This window comes from Pleuronectes platessa, chromosome 9 (genome assembly GCF_947347685.1).
Source record: "Pleuronectes platessa chromosome 9, fPlePla1.1, whole genome shotgun sequence".
NCBI classification, from domain to species: domain Eukaryota; kingdom Metazoa; phylum Chordata; class Actinopteri; order Pleuronectiformes; family Pleuronectidae; genus Pleuronectes; species Pleuronectes platessa.
Genome location: NC_070634.1, coordinates 939,158 through 958,081, shown reverse-complemented (window position 1 = coordinate 958,081; position 18,924 = coordinate 939,158). Strand labels below are relative to the sequence as shown.

General features: G+C 39.9%; 1 protein-coding gene across 7 annotated transcripts in view; it reads right to left on the bottom strand.

Moving 5' to 3' along the window:
- The window catches only part of b4galt6 (UDP-Gal:betaGlcNAc beta 1,4- galactosyltransferase, polypeptide 6), a 55,825-nt gene that overhangs the window by 5,572 nt on the left and 31,329 nt on the right, over positions 1-18,924 (bottom strand). For 5 of the 7 annotated variants that reach the window (XM_053431113.1, XM_053431110.1, XM_053431107.1 and 2 more), the window contains 2 exons: positions 9,035-9,136; positions 4,802-4,964 (listed from right to left, as the gene is read on the bottom strand). In XM_053431113.1, the coding sequence (XP_053287088.1) occupies positions 4,802-4,964; positions 9,035-9,136 (265 nt within the window). The remainder of the gene's footprint in view (positions 1-4,801; positions 4,965-9,034; positions 9,137-18,924) is intronic. The other 2 variants (XM_053431109.1, XM_053431111.1) reach the window with 1 other exon arrangement.

Genomic DNA, 18,924 nt, shown 5'->3' with positions numbered 1-18,924 from the left:
CTTGCTTTTAGATCTCATGCCTTCTAGTGCTCTTTAGCTTCATCTTCTTGACTTAAGTGCTGACATTTAATGTGTAAATACGATAGGTTGAAAAGGCTTCATGAAAAGTTTTAATTTAACTAGCACCTCCCCTTATTTTCTTGTTAATAACTGAACTTATCTAGCATTCTTAAAATAGACTTCACTCATAGGTAATTAACTTCTACGTCAGTAGATGGCAGTCTCATGCTGTCATGGATCAACCAAGACAAGCTACGTGCCCTTCTCATGCCTAGCTCACAAATAAACAAGCTCTGGCCTGGGGAAGACACCAACTCTGGTCATCTCTTTGTTGATTCACAGGTAATGTAAACACCGGTTCTCTATCTTTAAGTCTGGTTTATGACACAACATTGGTAAGGACGTTTTCTGGAAGCTGGTGAAAGGAGAACTCAGGCTGCAGCGGATGTCTTTTGAAGAATATTTTAATGTAGAATTGATGTCTACAGCCCCCACTTAAAATTAAAGTTCTCACCATTTAAAAACCTGGAGACTATTCTTCCTATGATGGATGAAGTTGATGAACCAAATTTATATGCTTTTGGTTTTGATTTAAGTAAATGATACAGATAAGAGGTTGTCCAGTCCTTCCGTGATCCCCTTTGCCCACTGTTACTTGACACTTTTAGAGTTTCAGGGGTAAACGGTTGATTAGTGACCTATCTTCAGACATAATAAAACAACAGGAAAAGCATAACATGCCTCCATACTGCTTGTGTGGTGTCATCCAAGTGTCCGAAAGCCCGGACATTCATATTGGACTCAAACAAGGTAATTTTTAAGTTTAAGTCTAAAAGTCCACCAGAAGTGGTTAAACTAGTGGACGTTAGCATTTCCAACGGTCCCTGAATGCATTTCGTTGGAAGATATTAGCAGACATTAACACTGAAAACAAGGTGTAAATGATACTGTTTCGAGACAAATATGGAAATCTGGGCTTCCTGACTCTTGGATAAAACCACAGGAGCCATATCGAGGCATGATATGGTTTTTTTCTAGTTTTATTACAAACCACCAATGACTTCAATTATATTGGATTCTGCTCTAACAAAGGTTATCCCTGAGACTCAAGATGTGTTTTGTGGACTCAATCACTTCACCCACCCCTCATCGGAATAGGTATGAGTAGATAATGAGTGAATTTTCATTTTTGGATGAACTATCCCTTGGAGAAGCTGCCGTTAGCTATATATAGCTCAGGTCAGGAAACTATATAAGAAACACTGACCAAAACAATGATGACTACTGGTTTGAAGTGGCCACCCACATTTCTTATTGTGCTTTATGCCAATCAAAGCCCCCCTAGTGCAAGCCCACCTTTGACACCCCATAAAAAAACTCTGCTCTGAGTCTGGACTGATCGGTATATGAATGTAAATAAAACGACCTAATTAACTAAATCACTAAACTAAACTAGAAGATTACATGCTAATCAAATCTGGAAAATTGTCTCTATCTCATATAGATGAAAAGGTCTGTTTAAGGTGCTGTTAACATCCAGAACAGCCCTTAAGGTCCAAGGTAAAGGTAAATTAAATTCATCTTTCTGAGAAGACGATGGAGATAGCAGGACTGTACCCCTGTGGGTGGGGCTATCCATGTTTGTTTCTATCTGTAGACAAATCCCTAATGCTTTATATTATTTCTGTTACAAGTCTGATGTACAGTAATCAGACAGTGAATTCTTAGTCTAACAAACTTGTTTCTGTTAGTTTAATTCCTAGATAATTAAGACATTATAAATGATTGACAGGAATGTTACCTTCTTGTGATTAATCATATATAAAAAAAAATATTCAATTCAAATATTTCATTCCCAGTTTGACTTTCAGTTTGAGCTTGTCTTTTGTCTTAATTTTAGTGTTCCTATTTGATGTAATGTCTAAGTGTGTTTATCCCAAGGTTTTGAAGGTCTAAAGCTCCGGGTCAGTTGATAATTGTCCAAATAATTTTTTAATTGTACAATATGAGTGTTTGAATTTTATAGATTCAATTAAAGCATGGATGGGGAACGTCCATCAAGACTGTCTGATCCAGCCTGCAAGGCAATTCATAAATACAAAAACAAACACATAGGAAAAGCCGAAATGCTGACCTAATACATCCTATTCATTTTTACTGAGCTGTTAACATATATCCTGTGCCAATGTTTAATATGAATTCAGGATAATTTTTTGTTAGCAGGACTAAAGAGTCCATTTTATCTTTTGTTTTAGTTGCGAGTGATTTTCAAATTCAAAAATCAAATAAAATTGGTGCTGTTCAATAATATATCCTTAATTAAATAGATATTGAATCAAATCAAACTGAGACCTTGTGAATTGAAATTGATTAATAATAAAGAAATAATGAAACATTTTACTTTGACTAACTTTGTATCTAATTTAGAAATCTCTCAAAGTGAGATTTATTATTAAATGTGTGGTTGAATAAGGTATTTGTCTTTAAGTACAAATGGGTAATTTCTGTGTTTGTTTTGGTCTTTAGCTTATTTGATGATTCCAGGTTTTCATTGTGTAAAAAAAAAGAAGTACAATGAGTAAATTAATTAATCTGTTTGAAGCCTATCAAGATCATATTTCCTAGAAATGTTGTATCATGAAAGAAAAGAATTTAAAGTGGAAAATTTGTGAAAGCTGGAATGATAATCCTCTAAGTATGGATTCCATATCGCCATGCATTGTATGTTCTAGTAACCTCTGTATTGGTGGTGACCCTCAACATACGTAATGCACATGGGTTGAAGACTCTACAATGTGTTAATGATGGTTAATGTGATTCAGTTTGTTATATTATTTTATATTGTGTGTTTCAATATATGTAGAAGTTCTCTTTATGTATCACTGGTCCTTAATATATAATTAATACTTATCAATGATGACCATTCTGGAGCTAAGAAGAAAACAGGGTGGATCAATGAACAGCCCTGGCGGTGGCAAGACATAAGGACACAATGTGATTTAGGAATGCATACCTACTATCCAATCGGATGCGAACACCTACATGTAACATAGAGAGTGACAGTAATTCTAACCATTCATCGATGTGCTGTTAGAAGGGGTGACGCAAGTAAAGGAAGATATATGGGGATGCTGTGGAAGACATCTTCAGACTTGGGATGGAAAATTGCTCATGCTACTCTGTTAGCGTTTGTATATTGTTCCACCTTCTGGTATCCTTGATGCATCAAGTCTACATTAAAACCTGGCATGAGACATTAGTTGCTGACTGAGATTTCACCAGCTTCCAGAAAACTTCCATAACAAACATGAATTTAGCAGTGCTTTCTGATGAACATATTCAGCAAATTGTCTTGATGAGCAACATTTCCGAGTCTTTCTTTGTCTTGAATACCTGTGTTACACAGCAGCTTATCAGTATATTAAACATTGACAATCTGTAAAATGTGGAACTGTGTTCTTGTATGAGTTTTAACCAATCAGCAGTGAGAAAATTGTGACTAAAAGGTTCATATATTCAAGCTAGTTCACATTTCCAGTCACAAGCCGACATGCCGACCTATTGAGTGCTATGGTTAAGTGCAAGTGTTTGTATGAGTGTAGTGCATGTGAAAATTGTAGAAAGATTGAGTGTGATTTGTATTAATTTTGAATGAATGTTAGCTCGTATGTATGTTTTTATATGGAAGTTTCTGTAGGGGTGGATGGAACAGTAAATGTGTTTTTGAGTTAAGCCAATTTCGGGGTTATGAGGAATATGTCAAAATATTGTATTTTTCATGTGCAATTATTTTCCTTTAAACAGACAAATTAATATTGTTTATGTCTGTATGGTTTTGCATTTGTGTATGAAGTGTTGAAGCATAAGTTGTAACAATAAAAACACTTTTCAGAGATGATTAGATGCTCAAGAAATAAACAAGCTCTGACATAAGGAAGACGCTAACTCTGGTCCTATCTATGTTGATCCACCGAAAACCGTATTTTTTTTCATATTGGCTACACAGTGTTCTCTAGCCTGTGTAACCCTGGAGGCCAGTCCAGATTGCCCATAGGTCTGGTGTCTGTAACGTAAACATCATTGAGAAATATGTGCTTTTGTGATCTTGTGAAAGTATCATACTTTTTGGGGAAAAGTATTTCTTTGATTAAATTCATTATGTAAAAGATATAGCTCATGTGAAAGTAAAGACTTCATTCTTTAGAATGGAGACCTTGAAGGTGGAGGAGATGGCGGAGTGAGCAGTCACGTAGTTTTGGGCTCTCTTAACTCTGCGACGATAATCCCCTCAAAAATCAAAATTTGGACAAATGGATTCAATGTAATATAGGAGGGAGCTAATGAAGAGGACGAATATACAAAGAAAATCAAGTCAGAGGTGATAGAAAAGGAAGAAAATGGATTCAAATGCTGATGGTGGAACGTGGGGTGAGAGGAGCGGGGCATTTGCGGAGCCAGCTAGCCTAAATCAACTGATTGACTTGCTATCACCCATAGGCAAACAACTGGACGAGGTGAAAAAGGAGATTAAAGAAGTCAAACAAGGGATAAGCAATGTGAGGAGAGAGGTGAAGGAAGAATTCGAGAGGATCCGGAGAGAAACTGAAAGTAAATTCGAAGGGATTAATGCCGACATGAAAACACAGCATGACAACATGGAGGAAGCTCAAACGCGCATAGCGGAACTGGAGGAGTGGCAGACAGAAGCTAAGAGTGAGATGCTAACTATGATGGCCCAGACCCAAAGGATGAAGGAGAAAATGACGGACCTAACGTAATAACATACGCATTTTTGGCTTACCGGAGGGCATGGAGGAGAATTTGGCAGGCAAGTACCTGGAGCGCTTCCTAACCACCGAACTCGAATTACCTGGAGACATCCCACTCCAGATACAGAGAGCACACAGGGCCCTGGCACAGAGGCCGCCTCCGAACGCACCCCCAGATCACTGGTGGTTAACTTCCTACAATTCGAGACCAAGGAAATGGTGCTTAGTCATGCATGGAAGAGGAAGATTCACGTGGGAGAGAAGAGGATTTTTTTTTACCATGATTATGCAACTAAAGTGGTCCAGAAGAGAAAGGCGTACGGGGCCATAAAGAAGGAAGGATCCGCTTCCAGACCCCGCTATCGAAGATGCGCATTCACTGGGCAAGAGGAGCGAACACCTATGACAGCGCAGAGGACGTGGCGAGAGACATGGAGGAGAGAGGATACGAGGTGGGTCTCACGGGAGAAAGCACTGCGACCGCAAAGAGGGAGAAGACACGAGACCGGGCAGAATGGCAACAGGCGAAGCAAGACGGGGAGGACGGCGGCAGCTGCTGCCAGGGAGAAGCTGAGGGGCTTTCAAAGAAGGAAATGAGTCCGGCTCGCTGACCTGAATGGATGTTTTAAGGGGCATGGAACCCAGTCTGACGGCCTACAAGGTATGTTAACGGACCTCTACTAAATCCAACGTAACTGAAGCCAATTGAGAGAGACTGAAATGACAGAGTTGGACATATCTAGACGGAGGGGAAGCCTACGGAATGGGTTTGATTTCGGTTCTAGGGAGGGGCCCTTTCTGAGAGGAAGTATAACCCCTCAACCTACCAACGGGACTTGGGGGAGGCGACTTCCCCCTTTTTGAAAGAAGTTTGTATTTTGTTTTATTTCATATTATAATTTCATGTTATGTTTTATTGCACGTTTTTGCAATGTTAAAGGTTCCTTGTTTACTCAACCTACTGCTGTTCAGGTCGCTTAATAGGGATATTGATCTAGGACTAGATGGGCACGACTGTTAAGACTGGTGTCACTTAATGTTAATGGCTTGAATACCCCCAAGAAGAGGGACAGGGTTTTGACGAAACTGAAGAAGGACAGAGCCCAAATTATATATCTGCAGGAGACGCACCTTAACAAAGTAGAACATGACAAGCTAAAGAGATACGGTTATAGAAATCTGTACAGTAGTTCGTTTAAGGGAGGTCCAAGAAGAGGTGTGACGATTATGATATCAAACCAGGTACAATTCGAATACGACAAAGAGATAAGAGATAGGGAGGGAAGATATATTATTGTGAAAGGGAAGCTCGACAATGTGAAGGTTACTCTGGTGAATGTGTATGCGCCCCCAGACTGTGATAAAAAATGTTTTAGATTGCTATTCGATGTAATTGCAGCGGAAACAGAAGGGATTCTAATTTGTGGGGGGGATTTGAATGTAGTTTTGAATTATAACATGGACACAACGAGCATAAAAAAATCGAAAATACAAATATCAAAATACGTAAATACATTATTGAAGGAGATGGGGTTGGTCGATATATGGAGGAATCTATACCCGCTAGAGAAGGATTTCACACACTTTTCGGGGGTGCATAAAGTACATTCTAGAATAGATTATTTGTTTGTGGATCCAGGAAATGTTCACAGGGATAAAGATTGCCACATAGGGGGTGCAGATGTGTCTGATCATAACTCGTTGTACCTCGACTAGGCATCATTAACCGGAAAAGAATAACTAATTGGAGATTGAATGTGGGTCTACTGAATAATGAACAAAGGAAGGACAAATTCAAATTGGAAATACAAAACTATATTACAGAAAACGATAATGAGATGGTGGAGCCAACGATGGTATGGGATGCCTTGAAGGCAGTTATGAGAGGCAGATTAATCTCTGAATCGACCTACGCAAAAAAAATGAAATTAGAAATGTATACGAAAAATATAGAAAAACTGAGAGAGTTGGAAAGAGAATACCAGAATTCGGCTGACTTGGACACACAAAAGAAAATGACACTCGTAAAATTACAGATAGATAAACATCTAACAGAGGAGATAGAGCGGAAGACTCTTTTCTATAAGCAAAGCTATTATGAGATAGGTCCGAGAGCCACTAAATTATTGGCGAGACGGACCCGTAAGGAACTAGCGACTAGTCAAATCCATAAAATTAGGGACCCGATTACGAACCAATTGATAACAGAGCCAGAGGATATAGAAAGAACATTCCTGAGATATTATGAGGAGTTATATACACAGCCAGAGTCTGCACAAAGAGAGGAGATTAACTCTTTTTTAAACACACTAGACCTACCAAAGATAGGATAGACACAGAATTATACCCTAACGAGGGATATTTCAATCGAGGAGGTAGTGGAGGCAATAAACAGATAAAAAAATGGGAAATCACCAGGTAGTGATTACCCAGCGGAATGGTATAAGACACTCAAAGACAAACTGTCTCCACTGTTAGTTAAATCGTTTAATTGTACATTACAAAAAGGCAAATTACCACCAACATGGACAGAAGCAATAATAACGGTCATACTTGAACCGGGGAAAGATAGGGAATTATGCGGAAATAATCGAACAATATCGTTACTAAATTTGGTCTACAAGTTATATACATCTATTATTGCTAGATGATTATACACCTTTAAACAGGATTTGATTGACGAGGACCAAACAGGATTTGTGAGCGGGCGACAGATGCACGATAACATTAGGAGGACTCTGCACATTATAGACCAGGCAAACAAACAGAAAAGAGACACGATTCTGGTTAGTGTAGATGCCGAAAAGGCATTTGACAGGGTAAATTGGACTTTCCTATTCACTGTGTTAGAGAAGTTTGGATTCAACGATAAATCAATACAGATTATTCGGACTCTATATCAACGACCTACAGCTAGAATCAAATAAATGGAAGCCTATCTAACAAGTTCGATCTACAGAGATCAACCAGACAGGGATGCTGTTTGTCACCAACCCTGTTCGCATACTTTATTGAACCATTGGCCCAAGCCATACGCGAAAATAAACAAATTCAAGTGGTGACAGTGCGCGGAGTAGAACATAAGGTTGGCCTCTTCGCAGATGACATCATTGCATTCCTTGAACGGCCTAGTGGATCGTGGCCTGAATTGCTAGATCTCTTGAACGCATATGGACAGCTATCAGGATACAAGATAAATATCACTAAAACCCAAGTACTCACTATCAATTATACGCCACCAAAGGAGATCAGGGAAAAATACAATTTAAATTGGAATCTAAAGAAAATGTATTATTTAGGCGTAGAGGTGACTAGAAACTTATCAGGACTATATAGGGCAAATTATGATAGGATTAACCGAGAATTATTAAAAGATATACATAGGTGGACCACCCTAACATTGGATTTTAGCTCAAGGATTGAATTAATAAGAATGAATGTATTACCCAGACTTTTATATTTGTTCCAAGCATTATCAATAGAGATACCTCAAACACAATTCATATCATGGGACAGGATGATATCCAGATTCATATGGGGGGGGGGGGGGGGGGAGGCCAAGAGTGAGACTCAGAACTCTTCAGCTAAAGAGGGAGGGGGGGGGGCCTTAGTCTGCCGAACCTGAAAGAATACTTCCACGAGGGCCAGCTGAGATATGTGCATTGTTGGTGTAAACTGGATTATGAAGCAAAATGGAAAGAAATGGGAAAATCATTTGAAATGTGTCCGATACAGATTATTGGAGATAGGGAAACATTTAAGAAGGTAAGAAATCAAATGGATTCGATTACAAAATTTACCTAGGAATTATGGTTCAAATTTCTTAGACATAATAAGGCGGAGAAGGACACAAATTTATTGAAATGGGTGGCTTTTGATAGCAGATTTAAACCAGCTGGGCGCGGTGGGGGATTTGTATAGGGGGCGGATAAGGGCATTATGGCATGGTGCACGCTGATGGACAAGGGGAAGATAATGAGTTTTCAAGACTTGAAAACGAAACATGGCCTGGATTGGCGGGAAATATATGTTATGGAAAGACTGACACACAGGCTACGGCTGACAGGATCACAGATGGACAATAAATGGAGGAAGTGGACTCTATGGCAGTTGACACAGACTTGACATGACAGCAGGTTTTTTATTTTATTTTATTTTTTTATCTCTGGTTGTGGATGTTGTTGATGACATGTATTGGTGTACTTATTGTTGAATAAAAAGAAAAAGGTAAAAAAAAGAATGGAGACCTTATTACAGATTCTTACCTGCCAAGGAACTGCACCTCTCCCCTGTGGTGATGAGGAATAGACTTGTACTTGCCAATCTCTCCATCTGGACGTGTGACATTGAAACCCGAATAGTGAACCCTGGATAGAGAGCAGGCTGCGTTACTATTCCCAACATTAAACTAACATAAAAATACAGCCTACCTTAAACCAGTTGTGCCATATCATATAAATGAGGCTTTGTGCCTTGTTTATTTGTACAGTTCATTTAAACTATTAAAATGGTTGAACATTTACTAAAAAAACACATCTAAAAACATATGTAATTTGATGCACTGGGTGGTATAATTTGAGCTGTAGTCCCAGTCATGACCCGTTATGCCACTAACATTGTTAGCCTTGCTGTTTCCTTCAAAAGAACTTATCTCATTAGGCCAATCATTATTGGCTGATAAATGTGTGTGTCGTCACATGACAAAAACACAGAAGCACACAAGAGAGGGGTCTTGGGGGGGGGGGGGCAGTCACCTGTGAAGACCACAATCAGTCACCTGTGAAGACCACCATCATTTACCCTGAACCAAGATATACTTGAGGTCTTCCACGGCCCAAGAGCGTCTCAGTGGACTATCAGTGATAAGCATAAACCATGATGTGTCACAGAAAGTCTCACTTTATGAGGTCATTGATGACTTTGCCAAAAAGAAGTCAAGGCGCGTTCAGTTTGATACTTTTTGTGCCAATCTGAAATCTCGCCTAGGGCTCCAACATTGCCAGGGCCAGCCCTGGCTGATGACATTGAAACAAACCCAGCCTAATTGCTTTTGCTGACTCATTGGAGAACAGCAGTCATGTTTTCCAGTTTGTAGTTTGTGGCATGCCCACTTATATGGAGTGTGTGGGGATGCTGACACGCTTGAGGTTGAGGCTATTGCTTTATCTTAATTGAATAAGGGTATGCATGCATACTTGACTCGTGGTCTGGCAACAATCTGGGCCTCATTCAGTGGAGTTCCTAATCAGGACATTTGTCCGGCAGTGAGTTGTTCCTCGCCTCTCGGTTTTGTCCACTTCTACATATTGGATGTCTCAGCCCCGGTGATCTTAGAGTCCTAACTAGAACAGAGTGTCTCTCTTGCAGGTTAATGGATGCTAGATAAACTTGTCTGCAGTTTAGGTTCTAACACATTGTATGGAATATTATGAAAAACGGCAGGTGGCGCTACGGAATATGGTCAAACTTGATCATGATTGTGTAAGTGCTTTTGAGGGTCACAGCGGGGCTTGCTTGTATAGATATATATTATAGACATCTATAATAATGATACATTTTATTTCATTTCACCTTTTGTAACACCCAACACGTTACAATATATCATTAGTAAATACAAGGTGTAATCCAAGGTTAATTAAAGGAGGAGGAAGCAAAGAAAATCTTCTATCTACTAATTCCAGAAATATCATCAGGGCAACTCACAATGTGACTAAAGTGTCCTATATGCATGTGGTATCATCATGTGACATCAAGTGTCCATAGGCCCAGACAATCAAATTTGACACAAAACGACATCTTTTACACCAGGTTTTTTGCATAAATGTCCTCGGATATCCTCCTCTGTAGCCGAGTTTGCACGCACATGCTGCACAAAAGCTCTCGCCAAGGGGCTATAAGCAAGTTGCGCGGTAGCATCACTAGTTCCGGTAGCATTGCTACCTTCTATAGTGGAGATTTACGCACTATAGAAAAACAGTAATGTATATTTCCACAGGTAAACAGTGACACAGACATTTTTTTTACTTTATATAGTCAGTTACAGACTGTCATTCCATTCCAAAACACAGGAAGGCTATCAAGCTTTGATAGAAGTGTAAAAGTTACATCAAAAACACAAAATGAGTTTTTCTGACATGTCCATATCCCCAAATGTAGAAAACAATTTTAAAATAGTATAGGGGAGAGCGGGGTAATGCGAGACATCGGGTAATGTGAGACACCCCCTGTATCTAGGCAACGGAACACATTTGTGGTCATGTGACCATTATGTTTTAAAGCCCCTCCCATTCCCCCCTTGCCATGAAGGAGAAGTTGGTGCTGGTGCTGTGGTAATTATGTTTTTTTTAAAAAAAAGGGTTTTTTGCATGTAAAAGTACATTTTCTTGCTTTGAACTTAATCAACTGTTGTGTCAAAATAAATTGATTCAGGTAGAAAAAATTATATCATACATGTTGATGAACTTCCAACATATAAAACCATGTGATTGATGCTGGCTGAAGATTAGCCTGAATTGATAAGAGATGTTGTTTTTTATAAATGGTGGCTGCGGGGAAGTCAAATCAGTAGCCTGGGGTGCAGTAGCTGAGGCAAAGAGAATATTATCAGATGAGATGGAGGAGGAGCTGGCCAAACACTTGAAACAACTAGCTGACCATTTCCATGGCCTTGCTCCAGTTAAGTGCCGTGAACTGGCATTTTAATACGCAGAGAAAAAAAATATCCCTATCCCTGCCAGTTGGACAGAGAAACAATGTGCCGGTAAGCTAGGGTGTGCAAGAGATCACATGAATCATAATAATCATAAATGTGCTTAATTGACCAATCCCCATGATTCTGTTACTAGTCCGATATTAGTTTCGGAATGTGTGGTTGTCAATTTAGCTGTCAGGATTTTAACTTTTACAACATGTGTTATTATGGTAGTTTTAAAGTGGAAAAAGTAAGTGAATCACTTTACCCCCTTGATCTCCCTGGTCTGTCTCATTTTACCCCAACTTAGGGGTAAAGTCAGACACAAAATCTTTTTTCAAAAGACAATTATATTTTCACTGCCCTTTGTCCTGACGACATTCTGATCATTTCCATTGCTAGGAAACATCCTGAATTAATGGGAAATGTGTAAATTTTACTGGTATATCATTTTAGCTCGCCTAGAGGGGAGCAAATGTAAAAAATGTTTCACATTACCCCGCTCTCCCCTAATAGTATTCAGATATCAGATTAACATGCTACAGTCAGGGTATTTTACTACTAAACAACTACCTTACTTATCAGACCTCTGTTGTTTTTAGCCTGTTTGACTCAGTGCGCTCTCCATCATAAAACCTCACATATATGCACAGCTGGGCCATGTCGGTACAGTTGTCGATTCCTCCACAGCGATAGACCTTGCTTTTCGAAGGTTTTCCAAAAGCTTCCCTGCGACATCCGTTGCCAGTAGCTCCACTCTACGGAGAGTTGATGTGTCCGAGAGAGGCACTTTTTTAATGGACTAAGTTAAGCTTTCCTTTACTTTTTCTTCAACAACCATTTGATCAATAACTGCAAGCATGCAGTCTTTAACAGTCTCCGACTAGGTAAAGGGCCTCTTCTGTCTGGTTAGTGTCCAGGCTACGCGTAGAGATGCTATCATGGCTCTCTCTTGTTCAGTGCAAAAGCGACTAAGGGCACACTGACCTCATTGAAAAGATGCTAACAGTCCGTTTACTTTCCTCCGCCGTTCATCCGAGCCCTCGGGAAAACTTTCATGAAACGAGTCATGATTCGACTTGTTGGTGTCAGCTAGCACTCTTACCAAGCTAAACCAGTTTGCAGGCAGTCTTGCGGGTTATAGTTATTTTCTGTGAGCTAATTATTATTCCTAGAAAAACAATTACATTGTACCCAGAAAAAACTAGCCTTCCATCAAGGGAGATAAAACTATCCCAAATGCGGTTTAAAGACAAGGTCGAAAAATTTATGATGAGTCATCTGTGCGCACCAAAGTTAAACATGGTGTTCCACAGGGCTCTGTGCTCGGCCCAATTTTATTCTCATTATATATGCTTCCACTAGGAAACATAATCAGGACACACTTGGTAAATTTCCACTGCTATGCGGATGACACCCAGTTATACTTGTCAATAAAACCTGAACAAAGTAATCAATTAACTAAACTTCGAGCATGTCTCAAGGACATAAAAACCTGGAAGACCCGCAATTTTCTCTTATTAAACTAAGAGATAAAACAGAGGTTATAATACTTGGCCCTAAACACCTAAGAGATACATTATCTCAAGATATAGCTGCGCTAGACGACATAGCCCTTGCTTCCAATGAAACAGTCAGGAACTTGGGACTGATCTTTGATCCTGATTTGTCCTTTAACTTACACCTAAAACAAATTTCTAGGACAGCCTTTTTCCACTTGCGTAATATTTCAAAAATTAGACATGTCCTTTCGCAAAAAGATGCAGAAAAACTAGTCCACGCCTTTGTTACATCAAGACTGGACTATTGTAATTCATTACTATCAGGCCTCAGCAGTAAGTCGTTAAAGACTCCACAGCTTGTCCAAAATGCCGCAGCACGTGGCCTGATGAGAACCAAGAGAAGAGAGCACATTTCTCCAGTATTAGCATCGCTACACTAGCTTCCCGTTAAATATAGAATAGAATTTAAAATTCTCCTCCTCACCTTCAAGCCCTGAATAATATGGCACCTTTTTATCTTAAAGAGCTGTTAGTACCCTATCAACCCACTAGAGCACCCCGCTCCAAAAATTCAGGCTTACTAGTTGTCCCTAAAGTCTCTAAAAGTAGAGTAGGAGCAAGAGCTTTTAGCCATCACGCCCCTCGGCTGTGGAATAATCTACCACTTTCAGTTCGGGCAGACACCATCTGTTCGTTTAAAAGTAGGCTCAAAACCTTCCTTTTTGATAAAGCTTATAGTTATCTAACAAGCCAGAACGTTACTTGTCCTATGTTCTAAAATAGGAAGGGTTTAGTTTAAAAAGGCATAGAGGTATTGATGGCTGATCTACTGAGTTGGCCACATGTTTTTCATCGTACTACCATACAAACCAGTAGCCAGTCAGATTTACCTTGAGCCTCAGTGTACCCCCAAGTTCAGCCTGTATCATTGATTACAAGGCAAAAACCCCTGATGATGCTAAGACGCAAAGGGAATTTATGACACATGACACACGGAGCTTCTCTTTCCAGCTTCTCCTTCCTCTTCTCCATCCCTATCACATAGAAGTAAGTCATATCTCATCAGTAAATATTACTGACTTGACCCCTTCCCAGAGTCTCTTTGCTTTATCGCCCGCAGATCCGGGCCCGCTGTGGCCGCACCATGGATTACGATTTGTGGATCGTGCATCAGAGGTCGCAATGGTGGATCCAGTATGGCGGATTCTATATCGTGCTGGCTCATCGTAGTGGGAATGACTGATCCTTTGTCGCGTTGGAGTGAGATAATGGTGGTGGACCACGGCCGAGGCGCCGCTTGATGATGGATCTTAATAAGCGGCAGTGGTCAATAACTGTGGACTATAGTGGATCCGACCAGGATGACGGATCATTATCTTGCTGGCTGCTGACCATGGACTATGATTGCAGCTTGACTACTTGACATATCGTATTGAAGTTATCCTTCAAGATGTTTACCCTCATCAATGCTGCTAACATTTTTTTTTCTTGATTATGTTTTCCTGCACTTGACATCTAATGCACGTCTGTCCGTCCTGGGAGAGGGATCCCTCACATGTGGCTCTCTCTGAGGTTTCTATGTATTTTTATCCTGCTAACAAGGTTTTTAAGTAGTTTTTCCTTACTCTTGCTGAGGGTTAAGGACAGAGGACGTCTCACAATGTTAAAGCCCTATGAGACGAATTGTAATTTGTGAATATGGGCTATACAAATAAAATTTGATTGATTGATTGAGAGGATAAACTTGAGAATTGCAACTCTTGCTTTGTCTGGAGGGGGTTTAAATCTATGGTGGGAATTTGGGATAAGAAAATAGGGGGGTTAAATCCTAATGAATTTGACTGTCATGGCAGAGGACAAGTTTTATTTTGAGATTTTGAGGAGACTCATGGGCCTGACTGCATCAGCAGCCAGTTGCTTAAAAACTGTGCTTTGTTCTTGTGTGGCATCTTCACATCCACTTTCCAGCTTTCTTTGTCACTGAAATAAAGTTCCCATGTTGTGGGAAAAAAATATTTCTCTCAACATTCATGTTGGTGTCTTCTATGTCTATGGTTTTTCACAGAGAGATATTTGTTATCTTTTTCTTCTTTTTTCTTTACAGTAAACTTTTTACATTCACACATTCATACAATGCATCTAGAGGCAGTTTGGTGTTCAGTAACTTGCCCAAGGACACTTTGGCATACGGACTAGGGAAGACTGGGATTGAACTTCAGACTGTGTGGTTAGAGGACGACCGCTCTACCAGCTGCCACAGCTGCCCTGCCTATAATCAACTCACTGAAACCAGAAGGGGATCCCCTGCTGTGTTGAAACTGCTGTGTTGAAACTGCAGAGCATCTCACACATGCACCTCCGGAGAAAATACAGAGGAACCGTGAAGTCCAGAACATGTATGAAAACAGCTTTTCAGACATTTTTGGGTACTAGACAGTGTGAGAAAACCACCTGGTCTGCTCATTGCTATTCCATGGCCAGGACTGCGTGTTAGGTCACATTGTACCCTTTGTAGTAGACCTTTTTTAGTCAGATCACGTGGCCCCGCCGCCATGTCGCACGGCATTTTTGTCCTCCCCTCTTCCCCTCTTCCCCACCCACAGACAGACAGACAGACAGACAGACAGACAGACAGACAGACAGACACACAGACACACACACACACACATGCATGTAGGTACCGCATGTGTGTTCCCATTAATGTATTATGTATTAGTCCCTGATACCAGGGTGGCTCCATACACTTTAGTTACCGAATGTGTGTTGCAATTAATGGATAATGTATTGGTCGCTGATACCAGGGTGGTTCCCCGTAATTATTCATTTTCAATTATAATAATATAAAAATGAATAACCATGTTTGATTATTATTAATAATTAGCCAATAATCGGCTCCCTTCTATGCCCAACATTAATGTAAAAGTATGCTTGATGCTCTTTACCACCCTGGAGACAGTACCATATTTGCCCTATAAATAGGACCCTTACCCATACTTTTTCTTAAACTAAGTTTAGAAAATGGTCTTATATTTAAAGACGTATTGTGGGTTTTAAATGGAGCAAGTACCACAGTATAAAAAATCTTTAACAGAGTGTTACATTGTGGGTTATTTGTAGTCTTAATTTTGCTCGGCCAGTGACTGCATTTCACTTTTTACTTCACTTTTTATATCTTTTATCTATTATATATATTTTATTTAGATATGTTTATGTCTAAATAAATGTTACTTTGCATAAATATTAGAAAAAGGGAGTCAATAAGAAGTCAATAGGGAGTAAATATATATTGTTTCTTTTTGTGTGACGATTTATTGCCCTAAAAGTGATCTTTTAGTCTCATTTATTTTGGTCATCTCTGTCTATCTAGGTCAGGGGTAGGCAACCTTTACTAACAAAAGAGCCATTTTGTCCCGTCCTCTCCCAAATAAAGTTTTTCTGGAGCAGCAAACATATTTGATGAAACAGCTTATAAAGTTTTATATGTAGTTATACTATATATATATAAACTATAGTTTGTTGTATTTATGAAATTATAGAATAATAATAAAGAAAACTGTTGACATTTTATCGCTATTTTTATCTGTTACAACAAAAGAAAATACCAAATTCTTGTGAAGAGTAGAACAAAATACATTGGCATGTGTAGACCTACTTTGAAATAAATTAAACACAGAACTATGCTTTTTTGCTAATCTCCAGCTAGGTACTTTTCACTAAACTGTGTGCTTGTTCTGGAAATGTCTTTCAACCTTACCTTAAACTTGTTGTTTGCTAATTCTTCGCCACATATCAAGCATACAGGTAAGCAAACATCGTTGGGCAGTGAAAGCAAATTAATCTGTCCACGCAGAATTGAACTCTCCATTTTTCTCCGAGACTTTTCTTTTTGGGGATTTATCCATGGTTAGCTTACCGAGGCCGGGGGTCGGAAACTCAACATTTGCGACCTGTAGGAAAGAGCGCCAGGCCGTAGACGTAATAGGATGTGACTCATATTTTAGTTGACGAATTATTAAAACAAAAAGTGAGAGCAGGTCAGACTGGAGGCGGACACAGAAACTGAAGCTCAGTACAAACCAACTGCAGCTTCTGCTCTGATCAAGAAGCTGCGGCGCTGATCTCTGAGCAGATGTGACCAAAGAAACTCAGTGTTTCACTATTTCCACTGTTAAGAAGCAGCCGGTAAGTCACTGACTTGCTGCTTCAAGTGAACAAGCTCTGATCTCACTGTGTGTGTCTCTCTGAGCGAGTGAATGGGGGTGGAGCCCCGGGGCCTGTGTGTGTGCACTCTCTGGGAGCCGCATGCACACGCAGATTTGGTCAGTGCAATCTAAACACCATAATGATGAAAAGTTGTACTCTTGTAAGTTATTGTCAAACGATGTTGCCTTGTCAGGGTGTCAAATTTAATGTAAACAGCAGGTTGTAAATTTAGTGTACATTATCCAATCTTCACCAAACTTATGTTTTCAATAAGCGTCTCGGCCTGAACATATCTACATGCAAATATTTTGTCATAGTCATAGTGCCCCATACTGGGAGATGTGGTCAATCCTGTGCTTTTTCATTGAACTTATCACATTTTTGGGGGGGCTCACCTAATTCACAAAACTGTCTGGATAGCTTCCCCTGCAGCCGCACTGGCGGCAGGTTCCATCAACAGGTATGAAAATCGGTAAGTATACGTACGATACCTCACCATTTTAAATGTAATGTAAAAATATTGTTGTATTTTTGCCAGTTCCATGCATTGTACTTCAACAATCTCTTCCTAAAGGATGAATCCGACTTGCTTCATATTGGGTCACTGTAATCTAAACAACTTCAACATAAAATAATGTGGTCTTTATGAGGTTCTGTTGAGCGACGTGTATGTGAAGTGTCGTCAAACTTTCACATTTTGCCTTGAAAAAGGAAGCTTTTCCAACAAGACTATGCTGTACATTGTCCAATCCGCACCAAACTTAACATGTTTGATGATCATCTGTGACCCCATTTACATGCCAAAATTCATTTTAGCACCACCTACTAGCAACAGGATGCATGCCTTAACAGGATGTGACATTTAACTCCTCCATGCAGTGTGAAACACATAATGCAATGCCATATAAAGCAATTTCAAGCAACTATACTGAAGCCACAGCACACCCTGATGCACACTTGGATTGTAAGGGCCAAACCACAGCCGCTTGCAGCTTTAATTAGGGCCCCAGCAGGGACCGCTGCACGGACCTTATTGAAATTCAAGTAATAGTTTTTCCTAATAATGACTTTGTGGCCTAAACATGCATACGTTTTGCTGAAACTTTGCAAAAAATTCAGATGTACGAGAAAGTTGTGTGTCAAATGGTTTTTGCGCATGGGCATGCCCGATTGACCTGAGAGTCTGTCCCAACATTTGTGCGAAAAGTGGCGGATGCACAAAATGGGGTTTGAAAGATATGTACTCAATACAAAATGAGACATTGGTTTCACTACACTGGCTACCTAATTAAAAATCCTCCTCCTCACCTACAAGGCCCTTAATAAAATGGCAGCATCATACTTTAAAGAGCTGATATCATCATATCATCTCACTTTTTTTTAGAGACGGGCGTGGTGTTAAGTTTAACTGTATTCTTTAAGTTTCAACATTATGTTCCAACTGTATTGTATATTCTCTTTCAGACTCACAGAAAAGTGAAATGGCACAGTTTTCACTCACCATGTTCCCAGCAAAGCTGAAATGTTAACCCAGGGGTGTGTTTTTTTTGGTATAAGATTAGTAGTTTAAAGAGTTTTCTGCTGTGCTTTTGGCAGCTGTCTTGTTCCAATATTAGGGTGGGGGGTGGGTGTCCTCAGGGTTGTGCGGTCCTTTGGGTCTTCACAAGCCTTGGTTCTCTCCCGATTTAATACTTGCCTTACGTTTCCATGCCATGTCTTATGCCGGTGTAACAGGCCATAGTATACCCCTAGTCCGGAC